The sequence below is a fragment of the Pyxicephalus adspersus genome, chromosome 9 (genome assembly GCF_032062135.1).
Source record: "Pyxicephalus adspersus chromosome 9, UCB_Pads_2.0, whole genome shotgun sequence".
Classification (NCBI taxonomy): domain Eukaryota; kingdom Metazoa; phylum Chordata; class Amphibia; order Anura; family Pyxicephalidae; genus Pyxicephalus; species Pyxicephalus adspersus.
In genome coordinates, this window is record NC_092866.1 from 44,223,803 (window position 1) to 44,245,220 (window position 21,418).

At 39.1% G+C, this 21,418-nt stretch overlaps 2 protein-coding genes across 3 annotated transcripts in view; both read right to left on the reverse strand.

The window, feature by feature from the left end:
- MRPL23 (mitochondrial ribosomal protein L23) overlaps window positions 1–21,418 on the reverse strand; it is a 706,510-nt gene that overhangs the window by 126,904 nt on the left and 558,188 nt on the right. The gene's annotated exons all lie outside the window — the stretch shown is intronic.
- TNNI2 (troponin I2, fast skeletal type) lies at window positions 9,154–16,463 on the reverse strand. Of its 2 annotated transcripts, none has more exons than XM_072421737.1 (6): window positions 16,343–16,463; window positions 13,632–13,690; window positions 11,969–12,097; window positions 10,732–10,821; window positions 9,819–9,995; window positions 9,154–9,591 (listed from the first exon to the last, which is right to left on the reverse strand). In XM_072421737.1, the coding sequence occupies exons 2-6, from the start codon at window positions 13,668–13,670 to the stop codon at window positions 9,496–9,498; spliced, it is 531 nt and encodes a 176-aa protein (XP_072277838.1). In that variant the 5' UTR covers window positions 13,671–13,690; window positions 16,343–16,463; the 3' UTR covers window positions 9,154–9,495. The 2 variants fall into 2 exon arrangements, with proteins under 2 accessions (XP_072277838.1, XP_072277840.1); XM_072421739.1 differs by lacking the exon at window positions 16,343–16,463 and adding an exon at window positions 13,798–13,873.

A 21,418-nucleotide genomic window follows, 5' to 3' on the forward strand; every position in this document is an offset into this window, starting at 1 on the left:
CCAAATTGCATATTTTTGGAATGTGGGAGGAAACCCTTACAAACATTGGGAGAACACATAAACTCTGTGCAGATAATGCCCTGGCTGAGATTTGAACTTGGGACCCAACGCTTCATAGGCCATTGTGCCCCCACCATTAAGGGACTCCTAAACTAATTTAAGTGACCTAATATACCTTCATAAAACTTAGTATTAACGTATTGTTTAATCATCCTAAAGCCCAAATCCATTTTTTTAAATTTTGGATAGAGTAAAAATTATATCAGATTTTTATTGCTAGCTGTGCTGTGGTATTAGGATTTTTCCCTGACTTCCTGTAGGGCAGGAAGTGATGTGTCGAATAAGACACAGAAAACAACCCTACCACTATTAATATAATAACAATCTAAGACTGGTGCATTACCAACCACCATTGCAACGTGACATGCTGATGCTCCATGCACTGACAAATACAAACAGTCTGGAAACCCAGGAGGATACGCGACACCTGTCTGCTTCCCCAGGGAGTGAATGGTAGCAGAGACAACAACAGAATTTTGTGCTGAGTGTGTATAGTGTGTTATTGGCACAAAAAACAGTCTCTAAATTACTAACAATAATATGCAAATTTTACATGGTTGCAGTTCCGTATTTTTTTAACTGTACCTCCTAGACTGCTTTGTAGTTCCCCTCTCTATGTACTATCTGTAAATTAGGTTGGGAATTCAACATCTTTATGGAATAAATGCCATGGGATTAGAATCTGGGCTACTTGCAGCCAATGCCTTGTTGCTGTAATAGATCAAAGCATCCAGTTATGGGCCATGTGTGTTACAGGGTTTGTCAGGTCAGAAATGTCAGGTCTAACCACTCATGTGGAGTAGCTGAGAAGTAACAATTTTTAGGTAAATTGTGACACTGTTTGATACTGAAGATTACCAAGGGTGGACTCCTGTAACAGGGAGGCAAAATGAAACTATAGTATTTCTTGTTGGAATGGGTTGGAGAGAGGGGGAGGGACTGTAGGATTGTTCTTAAATTGAATTTGTATGTAAGTCGGAACAGGTACATTATTTTTTTTAATGCAATTAGGACAGATGTTTGTCTCAACATATTATTAGGCAGCATGGTGTCAGCTACTGTATAAAACCCTCACTGTGAGTTAAACAAAGACTAGACTTCTGGAACAAGCTGTGTTTTGATATGCAAAAATAAACAACTGCAGTGTTTGTTTTGGTCATTAAAGAGTTACAAGAGGCTGCAGAAAGAGCTCAATCCTTAAGATCACCCACAACCTCAAAGCAAAAGATTTGGTCTGCAAGTCATGCAAACCGCCCCCCTCCCCACTTCAAGCTTCTGTTCTGAACAGGAGCAAGCAGGTTCATATCTAGGAGGCGTCTGTATGTCGGATGTTCTTTAACCAGGGACTACCTGTACTAGAAATGGAGTAGAAAGAAAAAGTACCTGCACATACCTGCGGTGGCAGGTAGAATGCAAAGCAGGTAAAGGAGCGGGCGTTTATTAAGCATGGTGCACAAGTAGCAGGCTGGCGTGTGCTCAGAACAAGCGGAGGTCAGCAAAAGCATGGCCATAAATTACAAGATGGGAGGCACAGACCTGATAGGCAGCGGACACCAACAGCTTGGCAATGGGAAACAAATTAACAGACACAGGTGTGGTCCAGAACAAGCTAGGGATGGTGGCAGAAAACAAGCAATAGGTCAGACCAGAGCAGCAACAGAACCCTGGGCATCAACGCGGTAGTTGTTAACAAAATAGTACTAGATGGTTCCCCGGCTTTATAAGGACTTTGGAAGCCAAGTGGTGACTAAACCAGCTAGAGATGAAGCTCTGATTCATCTGGTCATTTCCAGATGATTTTCAATAGATTAGGTACCATATTAATATGTGATTTACATCTGGGCCTAGTGACCACAAGGGTAACATTTGGTTTGCAGCAAAAACTTGTAGATAAAAACATACTAGATGTAAGGTAGACATCATGAGACATATATAGGTATATGTAAGAAAAAGAGATAGGCCATTAAAAAATATTTTAAATGATTGCGTTGCATTGCTGATAGATTAAAATTTCCAGGAGTTCCAGGAGAAAATAAACCAATTTGGCTGTTTTTGAATGAAGGAATTGAGCCCAAATAATGATAGAGTACTGTTTATTTTTTTCTTACACTCTCTATTATACAGTCAAGGCAACCAAATCTAATATTTGGTACAAATGCATCATTCTTTTATTCCGTTTTTTGGTTTGCTTTATAACATACACATACATACACACATACATACAACTGACACATACACTTAGGGCTCAAGAATCTGAAACAACTAAAAAACTTGCCACGCTACTAGGGATGAGCGAGCGGGAATATTAGGTTCGATCTATCGGCGAATCGGGCCTTTCTCGCTTACCGAAAATGTAAGCGAGAACGGCCTTCTGTTTCGCCGAGAGGTCGAGCTTTCGCCTAACAGAAGGATTTCCAGGCCTGCATCATGCAGCCCTGGAATTCCTCTGCGATACCCGTGCACTAGATACCCGGGCACACTCTAGTTCCATGGGGATCGCACACTCTTCTCAATGAATGCAGCCACAGCTGGAATCATTGAGAACTTGCCCAACACAGGAGAACCTCCTGACATTGTAATATAAGTATCTCTTACAAATGATATATTTGTATCTCTAACAAATGTATCATTTGTAAGAGATAATTATAATACAATGTCAGGAGGTTCTCCTTTGCCACGCATCTTCTCAATGATTGCAGCTGTGGCTGCATTCATTGAGAAGAGTGTGCGATCCCCGGGGAACTAGAGGTTAATTAACCGAAATTTTGCGGGACCATTGGAAGTTTGCGGAAATTTACATGCTACCACTGTACTGCCTGAAAAACACAGGTGCAACTGTAGCTTACATGTCACTGGTGTGATATAATTTTATTCACAACATTAAATAGTGGGTAGTAGCTGCTGAAAGTGCTGATTTTGTTACTATCTCCTAATGCTACTAAAAGTGGATTGCTCAGCAAACAAACAGAACTGCTGTATTTGTAATGATATAATGTTCTTTTTAAGTGCAGTTCCTATTTTTTTCCAGGAAAAAAAACACTTGTGAGCTTGTAGCTGCTAAGTTAACTGTGTGACACTGTCATGTGATTAAAGAATGAGGCTATGACTGTCTAGTTGGAGGAAATTGTTTGAAATATATCTGTTGCGGCATTCATTGATGAAGGAATACATCTTTTATGTTGGAGAACATTATTCTTCCAGCCCTGGAGTTACAGAGTTGCAGAGGTCTTAGATTGGTACTCCAGAGGGCCTTTAGGGGCTCCTCGTCTGCACTGTCTGGCCATTGCCATTGTACACTAAGCCAGCAGAGGAGATCCTCTACCATTGGCTTCATCTTCCTGGCTCTGCATTAGATGATGTTGTCTGTCAGGGTCCAGTAAAAGAAGAAAGTGGTAGATCCCCTCTGGCCAGCTCTATCTACAACAGTGAGCTGCTAAGGATACATATGATTATGAAGTAATTGTCGTTAGAGAACGAACGTTCAACGATTATGCATGATTATTTTGAACTATTGTATTGTGGACAATTCTGTGCATGCTGTAACAATATGATTGTTCAAATATAATCCACCGATAATGTACACACGCTAGATACGATCGTTTGACCGATGCAGGAAGTGACATGTGCAGAAGAAAGTGTACTGCAGAAACATCCACAATCACTGAACAACCGCACACACAATAGATAGCGAACGAAGATACTGATCCGCTGGGACGGTAGTTTGTTACCAGCGACATTCCTTGTTCATCAGGGTCGTTGGCCAGTCGTGGTGCACTTTTTTTGTTATTTGATTATCGGATGATCGATCATTCGTTTCCACTGATAATCATTGCAAGTGTGTACGTAGCTTAAGGGTCTATGATGGAGTCCTGGGGGGCTCCTGATATAAATATAGGATTCTGAGTCAAAGGGAACTCTGGCATAAAGGGCAACTCTAATGTAAAATGGCAAACAATGATTTGTTGTTTCAAGCACATGTTTCAGAAGGCCTGGTATTTGCCTATATGTTTAATGTCAAATTGCAGTCTTGCTGTGAAGTATTTTATTTTATATACACACTCCTGGCCATTTCATTACATCTGCTTAATTGGTTGTTAATACAAATATCTAATCAGCCAACCACATATCAGCAACATTGCATTTGGGCAGGTGGACTTTCGACATGTGGACAAGACAAATTGCTAAATTTCAAACTAGGAATTGAGAATAAAAGTGATTTCAGTAACTTTGGAAGTGGTATGATTGTTGGTGCCAGGTGGGCTGGTCTGAGTAATTCAGAAACTGCTAATCTAGTCATTTCTAGCGGTTACAGAAAATAGCTCAAACCAAGGAAATTATCCAGAGTATGGCAGTTCCCTGAATAAAAATTAATTATTTATGTCAGAGATCAGAGAAAAATGGCTAGACTAAAAGAAAGGTGACAATAACCGCAGAAGAACTTCTCTAAACACTCAACATGTGTCAAGCCATGATGGAGTCCTGGAGGGCTCCTGATATAAATATAGGATTCTGATGCAAAAGGAACTCTGGCATAAAGGGCAACTCTAATGTAAAATTTGGGGGGGGGGGTGGGTTGTGACATTAAAGATGAAGCTGTAATTTAAAGTGGGAAAAATTACCTAAAGAGGGACACTGATGTGAAATGAAGAATGGTCCAGATGGGATAGGAGGTCGAGATTTCAAGGGTGAGACAATAATTTAAAAGACGGAAGGGCTGTGATGTAAAGGGGGTCCAGATCTGAAAGGAAGGAAGTGTAAAGAGAGGAGTCCTATGTAAAGGGGGATATCTGATGTAAGGGGGACATTCAGCTGTAAAATGGGTACTTTGATGTGAAGAAGCACTGATGTGATTAGGGGTTCCTGATGAAAAGACACTTGTCCTAAAAACTAGAGGCTTTATCAACAATTACCACTGGGGCCTATAGATCCTAATTGCACCAGAAAGGGAGGGGAAGTCTGGGTTTGAACTCCACATCAGGGCTTATTGGTCTACACCACTGCCTCACCAAAATGTTCACTCAAAGATTAATAATCTCTAGAAGAACCTTCAGCCAGTGGACCGCATCAAAGTAAATGGAAAAAAATGTAAATCTTGCCCAAAGCAGGATTTCAACAATTTTGAAAATTGCTGTAAAAGTGCATGGCTTTCATGGTTTTATGGTTATATGTAAAAAAAAGTACTTTACTGGAAATTCTGTATCTGGTTGGGACCAGTCTATAGTTATTTAGCCATGCACCTTTTGATTTGTTGTTTCAAGCACATGTTTCAGAAGGCCTGGTGTTTGCCTATATGTTTATTGTCAAATTGCAGTCTTGTTGTAAAGTATTTTATTTTATATACACACACTCCTGGCCATTTCATTTTATCTGCTTAATTGGTTGTTATTGCAAATATCTAATCAGCCAACCACATATCAGCAACATTGCATTTGGGCAGGTGGACATTCGGCATGTGGACAAGACAAATTGCTAAATTTCAAACTGGGAATAGAGAATAAAAGTGATTTCAGTAACTTTGGAAGTGGTATGATTATTGGTGCCAGGTGGGCTGGTCTGAGTAATTCAGAAATTGCTAATCTGCCGGGATTTTATTGCACAGCCATTTCTAAGGGTTACAGAGAATAGCTCAAACTAAGGAAAGTATCCAGAGTATGGCAGTTCCCTGAATGAAAATTAATTATTTATGTCAGAGATCAGAGAAAAATGGCTAGACTGGTTTGAACAAAAAGAAAGGTGACAATAACTGCAGAAGAGCTTCTATGAACACTCAACATGTCAAACCTTCAAGCAGATGGGCTACAGCAGCAGGGGACCATGCCAGGTGCCATTTCTGTCAGCTAAGAAAAGGCATCTAAGGCTACAATTCTCATGGGCTCACCATATTTAGGCAAGAAGAGATAAGAAAACCATTGCCATCAAGATTTGGGTGATGAATCTCCATTTCTGCTGCAACATTCAGATGATATTATCAGAGTTTACCACCGCCAACATAAAAAACATGGATCCAATGGTTTCCTTTTTAGTGGTGGTGGTAGTATAATCATTTGGGAGATATATTCTTGGCACATTTCAGGTCTCTTAGTATAAACTTTAATAATGTGCCACAGCCACCTTTAGTATTGTTACTGACCATAATGTGCCACAGCCACCTTTAGTATTGTTACTGACCATATCCACCCCTTTAAGACCTAAGTGTACCTACAATATGCTGGCTATGACTACAAGGATAATGAGGCATGTCACAAAGCTAAAATCATCTTAAACTGTTTTCCAGAACATACCAATTAGTTCACTGTACTAAAATGGCCCCATAGTTACCAGATCCAAATCCAATAGAGCATTGTTGTGGTGGAACGAGAGATTGTCAGCATGGATGTGCATCATCAAATCTACAGTGACTGCCTGATTCTGTCATGTCAATTTGGTCCACAATCCCTGAAGAATGTTTTTAGCCCTTGTTGAACCTTGTTGATCATATATCATGGTGGCTCAGAGGTTAGAGCTCTTTGCAGTGCTAGGTCTCAGGTCCCAGGACACTATCTGCATGTTCTCCCCATGTTTGTGTCGGTTTCCTCTGGGTATTCCGGTTTCCTCCCAAATTTCAAACACATGTGGTTAGGTTAATTGGCTCCCTCTTAAAAACTGGCCGTTTTAATGACATATAACTGAGGTAGGGACATTAGATTGTGAGCCCCTTTGAGGGACGGCTAATGATATGACTATGGACTTTGTACAGCACTGCGTAATATGATGGCGCTAGATAAATACTGTGTAGTAATATTGAAGTAAACAGGAACCTATGATGCCAAAGTCAAGAGATATTTAGCATCATAAACCTCAATCTTCCCTGAAAAAAAGGGATTAGAGGACTTGGGTAAGACTATTGGTAATTGTGTGTGCGAGAACCCCTGGCCTGGAGTGTCCTGGAAGGAATGGGTGGGCCAGGCAATCCATACCTTTTTCAGGCCAGAATTTGAGAATGGACCTGGAACACCTAGCCAATATTAATAAAAAGGAAGCAGACTTTTCAATCGGGGGGAAGTTGGAGCTTGAAGCCAGGTAGCTCAGTATGACAGGTGCAGTCTGTGAGCTGGGAAAGTCTCCCAAATCTCCCCAAAAATTCTCCCATCTGAAATACTCTCTTCAGCAAGTACATTTTGAAGCTAATCCCACAATATATATATAACTTTACACAACCGTGGACTATAACTATACTTTTGTTCTGATATGTTACCTGCTCAAATATCATGTTTGCTTTAGTAAAGCTGTTTATATTGCTAAGTGAATAATCACCCTGCAAGGTATAATTCAGGTGTACAGTCTAAGCTACTTTAGTAGATCAACCCTACTGCCATGATATGATATGGACGTATGTGTAATGATGTAAGTTTTTTTTTTTTTTTGCACCTTTTTTCACACTCACCTCTCGCCCACACACATAAAAAGGTTCTCACAGTATAAAACTTTTTCTCTTAACTTGTGGTTGTCTGTTTTTATATGAGAGCAACTTACTTCCTCAAGGGGAGGTTTAATCAGTTACATTTTCACCTTCCAATAATCAACTGTTTATAATCCCGACACTATAGATTTACAGAAGGAGAAAGATTAGAAAGAACCGCTAGCTATGTATGCAGTGTATTACCAGTGTGTGTGCAAAAGTGTTTGTAAAAGGTGATATATCCTGTTTCTAATCACTTTGAGGCAAAATAAAGACAAATTTAAAAGTCAAAATGTTTTTTTCTACTTAGGAAGACTGTTTAAAATGAATATGAAACAAATATAAATATTGATTTATAAAGCATGGTGTATGTTTAGAGACTCTAGATAAGCCCTTCACAAACTTTTTGGCCATGGGGGAACCTTTAAAATTACTTTCAGGTCTTCAATTTCTATTTCCACAGCTCACAGTACATGTGTAGTATGGTGGTCAATGGGAAGGGTGCTTCTTATATTGCTGGCCAATGGGAGGAATGTCACCCTTACGGATAGCAAAAAAAGATAATTGAGGTCAGTGGTAACTGACCTGAGATGCAGAAATTGCTCAAGGAACCCCTAGCAACCTCTGCAGGAACCCTTTTTGAGAAACATTACTTCACATTTTTTACTCTGGAAAAGGTCTGGAGACATATTTTGGTAAAAAATTGACCAATGTCAAAACTCACCTTGCATTGGATTTTGCCATGTGGTCTTCAGAGCACAATGCAGGGACTATATGCAAGGTATTATAAGGAAACCTGTCCTAAAATACACTGAATTGCTATTGCTGATCTGTCTCCTTTTGGTATTAAACCTAGAAATTGTTTACAAGAGGAATATACATTTTTATCTGAAGATGATCATTGCCTGGCTGCCATGCTAACCCTCTTACTGCAACACTTTCTTCTGACTTCCCTCCAACATTCCTGATTTATAGTTATTCCAGGTTAGTGATTTAGCCAGGAAACAACTATTATCAGTGGAAGATCAGCAATGACTGGTTCCATATTTATCTTTAATACCATGGGGCCAATGTTCTGAAGATCTAATTTCACTTGCTAGATACTCGTTCTTGGTTAGAGACTCATACACAGAGGATTAGCATTACCACGAAAGCTAGTCAACTAACAATTTTAAAAGGAGGTCAGTTTCTCCTTTTACATTTTTTTTTTTACAATACCTAGACTATATGATAGAATCAGCAGAGACAGAAATAAGATAAATCCATAGGAAAAGTTACAACTTGGTTGTATCACTTGTAATTGTTTGTACATTTTACTACCGACATGGGTCATTTCTTAACAGTCATTCATCGATTCACCACAGCGGACTGATGAATGATGCCGGGGGACTGCCTTACACAGATTTTTAAGATGTACCATGTGATGTAACAATGTGAATAGAGTAGGGCATCAATAAAGACACTGGGTGCATTTTATAAAACCTGTGATTGTTCCTAAAATTCTAAAAAACAGCCTTTGGAACTTTCCTACTTTCAAAATCACTTTTTTTCTAGTGGCAGTGGTGGTTCCAGTACCAAAATATGACATCAGACGAAAATGAATGAAGAAGACCCAGAAAGTGACCCCAAAAAAATGACGTGACGTCAACTACGCATCAGGTATCACAAACCATAAAGGACGTCACAAGCTTTATTTACATGGTTCTCACGTCCACATAACACAGCACCTGCAAGACCAGACTGTGGCTAAAACAGAGGGGAACTCTGCAGCCCCCCTCAGCAGTCCAAAACATACTGTAAGACATTCTCTTGGGGTTTAAATTGAGGAGCGTACAAGGTAGAAGTAAGACGTCAAAACCCCTTGGCTGCCATAAACATGTTTAAGCCAAGCAGCAGAGGGGTTAACCCTCAGGTTGCCAGGAAAACGCTGTGATATGGTGAAGCGGGTGTCTTTGGCAGCTTGGGGTTGAAGATAATTATGGTCATGGTAAAGCAGCTTAAGCCTCGGACTCGAACATCTTCTTTCTGCCTTCCATGCCGGATTTCTCTTCAATGTTCTTACGCCAGTCACCAACATCACGGAGATCCTTCTCCTGAGGACAAAGAGATATACAAGAATTAGATTTGCTCCTAACCACCACTTATGGTCATGTCCTGACTATCTGGGTGTACAGTTAGGTCCAATATATTGGCCCCGTCCATACTCAACGGACCATTAAAAAAATAAAAAAAGCAAAAACTTGATGTTATTGTACTGTGATGGTTACTGATATTTGTTGTTTTTACTAAAGCAATGGAGAGTGTTTGGCAGAAGTCTCACCTTGTCAGTGTCCTCTTTCTTGACCTGCTTGAGGTTGGCACGGAGTTCCATGTTGACCTTGTGTTTGGAACCCAACAGGGCGCGGAGCATAGCATCAGCAGACATACGCACACGTCTCAGTGGTGGCCTCTTGAATTTACCTCTCAGGTCAAAGATTTTCTGGTTTAAGTCTTCCAGCTGCATACGGAATTAAAGATGGATCCAGTTATCATTTTGTTAGGATGGGTAAAGCTGTTTTCTTACACTTTTGTACACTTTACTAAATATTTTCTAAAATGTTCTTCCTTCTCTCAAGACACTGGTGTTAAATTTTGGATTCTATATGGCTCTTGTTGTCTGCCCTTACCTTTAATGCTTTTTAGCAAATGGTCCACCTCCCCAATTCATGTAAACACGAAGTCTACCTGATCCTCTTACTTCCCATATTATAACCGTTCCTGCCTAGGTCTCTATTTCTGTACAGTGCCACAGAAACCTCAAAACTAATTAAATGAAAAGCTGACCAATTCATATAGCTACTAGCTTTGTTCCCAGGGTTGCCTGAACTAAAAGTGTCATTTTCCTACATTTTGACCCTGATTCTTTTTAAGCAATGGTACCCCTGCACAGGAAAATTAAGATATGATTGCTTGTAACCAGTTTTTCACTGTGGTTTCATTAAAATCAGCACAATCTGATCATATTCCTGTATATTTAGTAGGTTGTGGAAGCACCCTACAATGATTAAAGATCCCAATATGACCCAAATAACAAGGCATATGGAGAAAGAATGAGCCTTCAACAGAAGTGCTCTTAAACTCGGTCTATTAGTTCTGGGTCAGTCTATTGATAAGGTCAAACTCGAAATTAAGGGCATCATCTGGGATTCTTGAACAAACTATAGCTAAAGAAAGAAATGTAAGTCAATAATTACCTCCTTGGCGCTCTTCTGGACTTTCATCTCCATGTCATATCTCTCCTCATCAACCACATCAACCTTGGCATGTAACTTCTTGCAAAGTTCCTGGTGAAGATAAAAAAGTTACAGATAATAAATAATTTTGTTCATCTGGTAGCTTCGCTACTAAATACATTGTTCTGGATTTGTGAATCTAGATCCACATGTTGTTCTATCTAGAAGGTACATTGGCTACATTTTATCTGTTCTCACTATGTAAAGTGTCTAAAAATATAACGATGAGCAGAAACTTACTGTTCTAAGAGCTACCATTAGGTATGTTTGCTGATACTGTTAGCAAGAAACCAAACTTTGTACACTTCCCTGAAACTAGCTACCTTATCTTATTGGTTAAACTCTTCCAAATAATACCCTAACATGGCCGTCAATGCCATCATTAGTTGTCTGTTCTTAATTCTTATATAAAAAAGCAAATGGTAACTGTACCAGTAAAATTAGTTCTGGGAAGGCACAAAGAAGATGGGTTTGGTATTAACAAAGGTAAATAAAGGTATCATATGATGTCTGCTAATAGCTAGGATTTAAAAACATAAGATAGATAGATTATAGGACCCTGTAGATAAAATTCTGAGACAGACAAGGACTGCTTCATTTTCACCATGGACTATTCAACTGATCAAGACATTTGTTATAGTACCACTAAAGAAAGATATGATGGATATACAGCTTCAGCCTTCAGGAGGTTAGACATAGCTATGTCCACTGAGAAATATTGGCTGTCTGCATGAACCAAACAACAAAGAGGTTGTAAATGCCCTTCTTTTTAGGTAATTGTACCAACTTGTTCTCTCACCCAGACAGTGGTACCCCTAACTTAAATAAACAGCCACTGTGTTGGACATTACTGTTGGATACAAAATAATGCATCATTTTAATAATGACCTAGACTGTCATATGCCCATATAAACCAATGTCTGGCTCATTCTCTGTCTCAGAAGAATTGGATTGACAATGCAAACAGTCTTCCCTCCGCTGTTCTGATAATGAAGACTACTGTCAGGTTTACATCCCAAAAAGGAAAGTGACCAATATCATTTTTAAGAATCACTTTTCATAATAAAACTTAAGTAGTCTCATGGGTGCTATAGAGCACTTCCAGTTTACCATTGCCCCTTGTGTTGATTTCTTAATTAAGCCTATATGTGTAACATGTCACCCTGGCTGGCTCCTGATGGTGAATATATGTTGGTACCTGCAGATCTTGCATGGAATGTGGCAGGCTCAGAGGTGGGCAGTTCTCAGACAAATAACGTTCCTTCTCAGCAGCAGTGGCAGCAGCCTCACTCTCTAGAGCAGATTTCGCCACCTGGAGCATTAAGCTCTGTCCAAAAAAAAAAAAAAAATCAGTGTTAGTGTTTTATTTAAAATGACAGTAAAATGTGTTAAGATACATTTTATTAGCAGAGATTTTTTTCCCATCCAGTAGAGTGTAATGGCACAGCAACTGGTGGATGGATGTTCGGTCGTTGAAGGCTCGAGTTTACAGTCACCTTTTCTAGTAATGACACTAAAAGCTGATTTATTGAGCACTGCAAAGAATAAAAGGAACTGACAAAGTACAAACACACTTAGCAATCATTTAAACCATTTCCTAAAGTGTATGTATAAAGCCAAAATATTGCAATTTTTAGTGGATTATTTCTTGATCAAAGACATAAAACAAGTGACCCTTGATCCAAGTGTTTTTGGCTAAATTCTACAAAAATCCATGATATCGCTCCAATAACAAATAGGAGTACATCACAGTTGCTCAATGTTTATCTTGTTAAGGCAAATTTATCAAATTGTCACCTGAAGATTAAAGTGTATGTAATGACAAAACTTTTGTAGCACAGGTAAGAATTAGAAATTAGAAGGTCAGTTTTGTCTTTTGCTTTATGTATTGCACTGGAGACCTTTTATTTTTTATGTCCAGTAGATACAACAGGAATTAATTGGCAGTCTCACTTCAGCCTCTTTTAGGATCCATTAACAACCGTTCACTTTGGTGCATTGCATTATTGCAACTGACATTACAATACCAGAGCCGAGAGTAAATATTTTTGTACAATGCAGGGCACCACAACACTTTGTAGTGAAGGTGCATTGGTTGCGTGTTTGGAATAGCCAAAATAAACAGCACCACAGCATATCAATGCACATAGCATGAATTACTGCAATATAATAATGTAAATGAGCCCTTAGACAGTCGTCACTGGAACAGGTTTCCCTTTAGAACGTTGGAACTCACGCGTTGTTCTGGTGACAAATATAACATTTTAGATGTGCCACCATGTCTAGACACACTAAAATATTACAGACTAATACAGAAAGTAACTGGAAAAGCAAACTGCATTAAACCTTGGCAGTGTATTATAAATATTTTCTTACTCTATACATAACTAATAGGTGAAGTTTGGGCGATACTAACACTTTGAACTTCTAAGGTTCATCAGAAGTTCAGAAGAAAAGACATTGCGTTGCTTGTGTAGACCCTAAGGTAATATATCTAATATACGCAATACCATGAAATATTATTTTAGCCTCATTTGCTATAATCATATTCTTAAATCTTGCATTTACACTGTTAGCTAGGGGTTATAACTTCACACCGCTTCTTAATATACTAGATATATAAGGCAACAAATTATGTCTGCTGACATCACAAAAAGATAGTGATTTACTTGGTAATTTTTACAGAGACACTTTTATCCACATAGCCACAAATACACTCACAAAAACGTTTATATAGAAAATATATCTATCTCAGATTATTTATATTGAATGTTGCTTTAAAAAAAAAAAAAAATGTACAATTTTACTATTTTTGTTATTATGCGATACAGGCAATCTTTGCTGTACCGTTTTTTTCTTACCTTCAGGTGCGTTCTACGGGAAGTTGTCATTTTAGACATGTTGGCGGTTTATGTGATACCTGCAAAAAAAAACACAAAGTATATCACCGTCTGTATATTTATTGTTTCTGTGATTGAAGACAAGCAATGAGATTGTGTTGATGCAGCCAGTCCACCCAGAATGTACCAGTAAGTGCTGGAGAAAACTTTGGTCCTGACTTCTGCCCACAAAATTCCAGAAGTCCTAAACAGAATCCTTGGCTGTTCTTCTTTTTCAATCTTATCCAGGCCCCTAAATAGACCACGACTGGGGGGTCAGAGACTCTGACACCTGCCTCCTCTTTTAAGTCACTCGATCTCATGGGAAGTATGAGAAACTGTAAGACTTTCCCAAAATATCTTGAAGAACCTTTAAGGAACGTCAGCTGTCTCTCCTCGTCCAAGTTGTGACTGCCCAGCAAATCTTCACTGCCAGCCCCAGCCCATAAAGAGGGCACAGGTGAAAATAGTGAGGATTATATACTCCTGCTGCTTGATCTCACACTAGACATATTTAAGGAGGTCTTATTTCATACCCCAAATAAAGAACATACTGTACTCTCTTATAATGCTAAGCAGCTCTGTGCAACCACCCAGAGTCACCATAGCAAATACATTTAGAATTATTTAATGCCACAGCACAGGCGCAATAAATCAATATCAACCAATCACAGCACAGGTTTATGCTTAGGTTTATGCTCTGACCAATTCATTGATTTCTAAGGGTTAGTACTTTTTCCAGATATTACCGAACATTACAGGGTATGGTATCACAAACAGCCTTTCTGCAAAAACATTTGTTGAACTCCAAATATTACCAGTTTTGGCACACTAAAGAAATCCTTTTACAGCTACAGAAAAAACTTACATCAATAAAATTCTCAGCATACTCTATAGCTGGCATGCTGAAATTTGTCGTTCAGAGGTTTCCAGCTGTACAGTAGATATACAGTAGATCAACATGATTTAAGATGCTGACACAAGAACACTAGCTTTGGCTACATGGCTACAGTAACATTAAAGACATTGAAGTAGCTGATCATAGAACAAATACACTTATTGTGTGGGCTTGGTGTCTATACAATTAGCAAAATAGAGATGTCTTCACTTTGAATACTTTAATGCCCACTGACTTTGTTATTTAACCATTCTCCTCTAATTATTATTAGATTTATAATTTACTAACCTTCAATAAATAGGTTTAATTCACAAAGCCTAATACACAAAGCAAGAATTTTCAACCATGATAAGCACTTCCCACAAGACATAGAACACTGTACATAATACAATATATTTAATTGTCTCCAATAGCTTATATTGTTGCTAATGCCTGATAAATCACTTTAACTCTAAGCAGTTATGTTTTTTCGATTGGTATTCATTCTTATCTAATCTTAGATACAGGAAGTCTAACTTATAGGGATCTGATTAGTATGAAGAACCTCAGACCTGTACAACCAGCATTCGGTAATATGCCATTTCCACATGACTTCTTGAGAAGGAGCACCATAAGGACCACTTCATACCTCTCCATCCTTACTTACATCTATCTGTTCAGCTCGGCCCATTGCGTGAAACTTTCCAAAATGTCAGATCTCATACAGTTCCAACACAGCTCTCCCAACAATGCCATGATTTATGGGCCATACCCTAAGTCATACCAAGTCTCTCCATGTTTACCAAGCCTCGGGTTTCCTGAGAATACTTGACAAGTGTTTCCAAAGATTTATAGACCTTATGTAAGCTAAAATACACTTAGTTTCTATGTGTTGTGTTTTTATCCAAGCTATATTTTCGGCTGTAGAATCAGAGTCAGTAAATTTGTGCCAACTAATTGATTCTGATTCCACACCCTGGAATTTTTCACACATTTTTCCTGATTTCACTATGTTTTAACAATTATGAAAACTATGCCAATTGCACCATTTAGTGATCTATTTATAAAACAGGAAATCAGACATTCCCTCAAATATTCCCTTGTTGGAATCTTACAGGCCTATGTGTTTCAATAGCAGTAACAGATTCCCACCAGGGAATGTTCGATTCCCCCTTTTATAAATAGAGCCTTTAACCCCCAACAAAAATTTTCAACAGGAATAAATTTTGTAATGTTTTATACACCTACAGCTACACCTGAACACCTGACAGTCTTATAGACCCAGTGATGAATTTTAGTGGCACCATTCACACATCTTTTGCTGCTTGATTATATTGGCTGTGCCAGCAATCATATATTCAAATCTACCCGGTGATATGATACCGAAAACCCAATTCCAATTCCTAAGTTATTTTTATAGCAACATATTAATGTTTATGTAGCTATTCCAGTAGTTAATTAGGTCTTCCTTCCTGACACTAATTTTTAGATGAAATCTACCCTTATGCAATGTAATATTACATTGCATGCTGTTCACCCGGAAATAACAATCTTGTGAAACTGATGTTGTAAGGAGAGCATGCTGATAGGGAATATAATAGGACTGTATTCTCGGTATTACAGAATGGCCAAGGCTTGGTCAGTATAAGCTCTGCACAGAAGGCCAAATGACAGTTGCCTACTTGTCAGCTGTTTTTTGGGTCATTCTGTCTCCCCCTGATATATATACAGAGTGTATACATTTGTCTCTGAAGATTATTTTGCTGTAACATAAGCCCCTGGGTGACTTATTTCCCTGGCCTCCCTTTTCTCTTACCTGTCCCTTGTGGACGGAGCCTTCAGTATGAAGTAGGGGTTGGACTGCAAGTGATGGACATTGAAGGGGGGTATTAATATGCTGGGGGAGCCCCAGTCATTTGATGTCTAGCTCAGTAAGGGCATGCAAACCCCCACCAGCCAATCACGTGGCAGGAGACACAAATACTCAGGCCCTCCTACCCCAGCTCATCTTAAGACATCTTAACCCTCTGATTGCTTTACTGTGCCATTACATCATTAAAATCATAAACTTTTTTTATTGCCACTAAATTATTTTTAAGATGTAATTGAGTTTTTTCTTCCGTGAAATAAAGACAGAGTCATTTGCCCCTCTGAAAAAAGAATTGATAACAGCATCTCAAATCTCCTTTGTCCCGCTCATAGGGAAGCCCCTTGTCCTATTCTTGAACCGAGCCCACCTGTCTTTGCGTACAGCCACTGATATATAATACTGTTGTCTATACAGTCTATGACATTCTTTGCTATTTTATTACTGCTCATTCACACACCTCTGCCCTACAGTTTCCTTAAACATTCACTCTAGTTTGCTCTCTGGGGACACTAATGATTTAGTCTATCTGAGATATGAGGCAGTAAAGTGCTGCCCTCTAGTGGGCTGGACACCATTTAGAGACCCCTACACCCTTCCAAGAGGTTCCTTTCTCTTAAAATAACAACTGGGCATTCTCTATCAGGCTTTCCTTCCTCTTCTGTTAACAGTTGTAAATTCTTACGTTGATTTATTAAGGGAATAGAGTCCTTTGACTTCACTCACAGCTTTATGAGTTTGGTAAGATATATATATATATATGAGTATAGTATACAATGGAAAACAAAAGTAAAGTTGTTTTAGATTTCGATTTCTGCATTAAAGCAAAGATGGGGTTACAAGAAACTAGTAATGGAGGGAAACCATGAACAGCTTTTATTGTCCCTCCTATCCCAATGCCCATTTCAGCTGCCATAATGTCAGAAAAATATTTGGAATTCTTGCCTTTCCCCACTACCATCCCAAAATGCAGAGCGCTCACATAGGAGGGATCCATCAAGGTATTTGATTGACATATCTTCTACCTAGTGAAGAGACAGGTCAACAAGAAATACTCATTTTAAGAATAAGTCCAGAATGTTCCATAATTTGCAGGAACTTCCTAATATTTCAAGTACAACTAAACCCTTCAAAACCCTTATTCAAAAAGAAATTCTGGAAAAAAATAACCTTACCTACTTGATCCCACTTTTATAAATACACTCATCTTGCAATCTTGGGAATATTGCAATGTTTGAGTTTTTAGACATGGGAGAGACGGGACCAGGAGATATACCTAGTATGGAACCCAGAAGTTTCTGATGGCAGCCCTGTAGAGCAATAAAATCCTGATTACTTAACCCCGCTAAAAATTTCTACAGTACAAAGGAAGGCATTATTACAATCAACATATTTATGGCCTTGCCATTAGGCCATTGGATAAGGAATGTCAATGCGGTCAATGGACAACTCACAATGTGATAGAATATTTCAGAACTTTCTGTGAAATGACAAGTGGTAAAAGACTATATCAGAGTATTGTATTACAGATTGATTTTTACCAGGATTACTATAATTTTATTAATTGAGCACATAATAGAGCTCCTATTGATAAGGACATGGTTTGTCATGGCGGAACACGTCGGTGTGCACTGTCTTTATGTTCGTAAGCTAAACCCAATGATCAAAGCTTTGGAAGCTGTATTTTGGATTGGAGGTGTTAAAGAATAAAAACACTTTTACCTTTTTGATCTCATCGTTTATTACATCCCAGTGTTGTTGTTCTGCTGCAGAATTTTGTCAGTTTTCTGTGGTTTTTGTGATATATATACATATACAAGACATTTATAGCCCAGGCGAACTGGGTAGCCATTTGAGCATTCCTCTCAAGTGAAACTCATCTAGCATGTGTACATAGCTTTAGCCCCCTCCACTGCTGGGCCCTGACTTGTAACATGATGTAATGGAGGGCCCAGCAGAGGAGGGAGGAGGTGAAGATTTTCTGTGCTGGCTTTCAGCTTACTAGCATGTCTGTGTGACACTGAGCTGACACTGTTCAGGGGATATGCAGGGGGAACTACACCTTGGGGGTATCAATTACCGGGGAGGGTTATGGTACTGAGTGCAAATCTATCACTTAGGGGTTCTGCACCGAAAAGTGGGGTGCATTGAGGGGAAGGGTCTGTACTGAAGGGCATAAGTCTGTCACTGAATTTGAGGGTCTGTGTGGGTACATAATACAAATAATAAACAAATATTAACTAATTGACACTGTGGCCAGCATATTTTTGGGGCGGGAAATGAAGCAAACCTAGTCAAGAGCCAGTGTATGGCTGGAAGTCAGGAGTTATAAGCCAGTGCATGGTTGGAAGATTAAAGCTGGAATTAGTGTCAGGAGCAAACACAGAAACTAAGGCCCAGAAACTAAGCTGATCTGTAAACAAACTTCCAGTACAGAATGCAGGGAACTTCAACCCTATAAACAAAAACAAGTGCAAACACCTGTGGGATTGCTGGCTGGCAGCATTGTAGGTTGTATTAACTTCCAGTCTGCCACATCAAAATCTAAATCGTGCTTCCAAAAACCCTGGAGCCACCAATGGAGGTGTATATACAATCTATGTTCATGAGCCTTCATTGAGGAATGCAGATAAGCCAGGTGATGGTGAAGTTCCCATTTCTCTTAGGTTGCTGAATTCTGAATCCAAAGTCAGGGGTTGTCCCAACATTATAGTCCACTTTGATGGTCACCTTCTCTGCATCCTGTTTGACCATATATTTGTGTGTTTTTAAAGAAGCTTCTACTCAGTAACCAAGGACTCCAGATCGGAACAAGTTCGAATGGCCTACAGTCTGTCCCAATCCAAGCAAGGCTTTTTAGTGGGCTTATAAATAAGTAGTCAGTGTAGTAGGAAAGAGACCACAAAGCTCTCACAAAGGTATGCAGCCATATGATCTACAATGATTTCATGCTGAGTGGTAGTTCCCAAATCTTGAATCTTCATCCAGGATATGCCATTGCTCCAGAGGGCAACCTCCTCCCCCTAGTCAGAGGACAGCAGTACTGCCACCATATTGACATGGTCTGTTATTGGCGAACCCAACTCCAGGGGTTCCACCCATTGCCTGGACACTGGCATACTGGTGCACAGATAATATGTCTACTCAATAAGATCTTGACGAAGGAAGGGTGAAACCCACCCTGACAAGAGTTGATGGTCTCGCTTTGCATAATTTATCTTTATTGCCCTGCTTTAAATTTCTTCATAAATCTGTCAATGGTGTCATCTCTGTAAACATTCTGTAGTTTTCTGCGGATATTGACAGCCTGCACCCTTGCTATGTCAAGAACTCAATGATGACACTATGGACCTGATTTATTAAAGCTCCCCAAGGCTGAAGAGATACACTTTCATCAGTGAAGCTGGGTGATCCAGCAAACCTGGAATGGATCTGGTCCATGACTCAAAACATTTACTAGCAAATAGTAAATACCTTTGAAGAAATCCATTCCAGGTTTGCTGGATCACCCAGCTTCACTGATGAAAGTGTATTCTCTCGAGCATTGGAGAGCTTTAAAAAATCAGGCCCATTGCTTCTGCTTGGAATCCATTGTTTACATGCAATAGAGAAAAAAATTCTGAAGCACCTGCAAAGAGGAAGAATAACTCTACCAACACTTGCAATCTGAATGACCTATGTCAGTTAATAATACAATATATGCCCACTCTTGCATTACGTAACAGTCCATTGAGAAATCCATGTCAGTACACTTATTGACCTTTCTTGCATACCCTGCCACCAGTATGCACCTCACATCAGTGTCTATGGTCAATGGACATCCCGATCTTTCCTTTCGATATTCTGTACCCTGTTTTCGTAGAAAAACTAAACAGCACAGTAAATTTCTTGCACCAATATAGCTTCCTACCCTAATTGAATATTCACTTATCCCCCTATATGCTCTTCCTCTTAGTATTCATTCCCATATCTCCTTTCCACACCTTTTGTTTTGTGTCATACATATTAATATAATTATTATTATTATTATTATTAATAATAATAATAATAATAATAATAATAATAAACAGGCTTTATATAGCACCAAAATTTTACACAGCTCTGTACATAAAATAGGGATTGCAAATGACAGACAGATACATACAATGACATACAATCAGAAAGCCCGCCGTCAAACGTTTTATATGGGGTACTTCTAGATTTTTAGTATGGTGATGTTACTGAGCCAGCCATGCAGATCAGACACTTTCTGTGTTAGTAATGTATCTGATGGACACAGACAAGACATAAAAGCCCTAATAAATCACAGATACCTCCATAAAAAGAACCTGTCACCACAGTAATAAAACTAGAAATCTGACACCCAAACATTGGTTCATTGTCATGCCCTCTACACTCCTCTCTTAGATATACTGCTCACCTTCATACCATTTGCACTTGTCTTTTACACATACAGCTCACTTTCATACCCTCTGTACTTTGCTCCGACACATACTGCCCATCTATATGCCCTCTGCACATCTCTATTACAAATACTGTCCATCTTCATACCCTCTGCACTTCATTCTTGCAAATACAACTCACCTTCATACCCTCTGCATTATTCTCTTACACATACTGCCCAACCTTATACCCTCTGCACTTCTTTATTACCCATTTTGCCCATTTTCATACCCTTTGCACTCTTTACTTGCACTCTTACACCCTGCACTTCCTCATTGTCATTTTCACTGTGTGTATGGGTAATAACACATGATGGGTGTAAAACAGAATGGGAAATGAGAGTACATTCCCTGCAATGGTGAGATTTTAGATATATTACCTTCTTTATTGGAGAGATGAAGGTTATGAACCTGTGTAAAATTTGTAAAACTGTCCGTGTGGAAGATTTCTCCTTGCTTTGGACAAACCAGGCAAATAGTAGATCCCTTGTTGGGATGCGTACAGCATGTAAAACACATGACAGTAAATCTACTCTGCAATTAAAACTTCCCTTCTTCTAGTTTATGGATGAAATGGATGGAA

Excerpts from the sequence above, each read along its gene's own strand:
- TNNI2 (XM_072421737.1), bottom strand. The coding sequence starts at position 13,670 with ATGTCTAAAATGACAACTTCCCGTAGAACGCACCTGAAG. Across the intron at positions 12,098-13,631 it reads CCCGTAGAACGCACCTGAAG|AGCTTAATGCTCCAGGTGGC; the intron begins GTAAGAAAAAAA and ends TTTTTTGGACAG. Across the intron at positions 9,996-10,731 it reads TCCAGAAGAGCGCCAAGGAG|CTGGAAGACTTAAACCAGAA; the intron begins GTAATTATTGAC and ends TTCCGTATGCAG.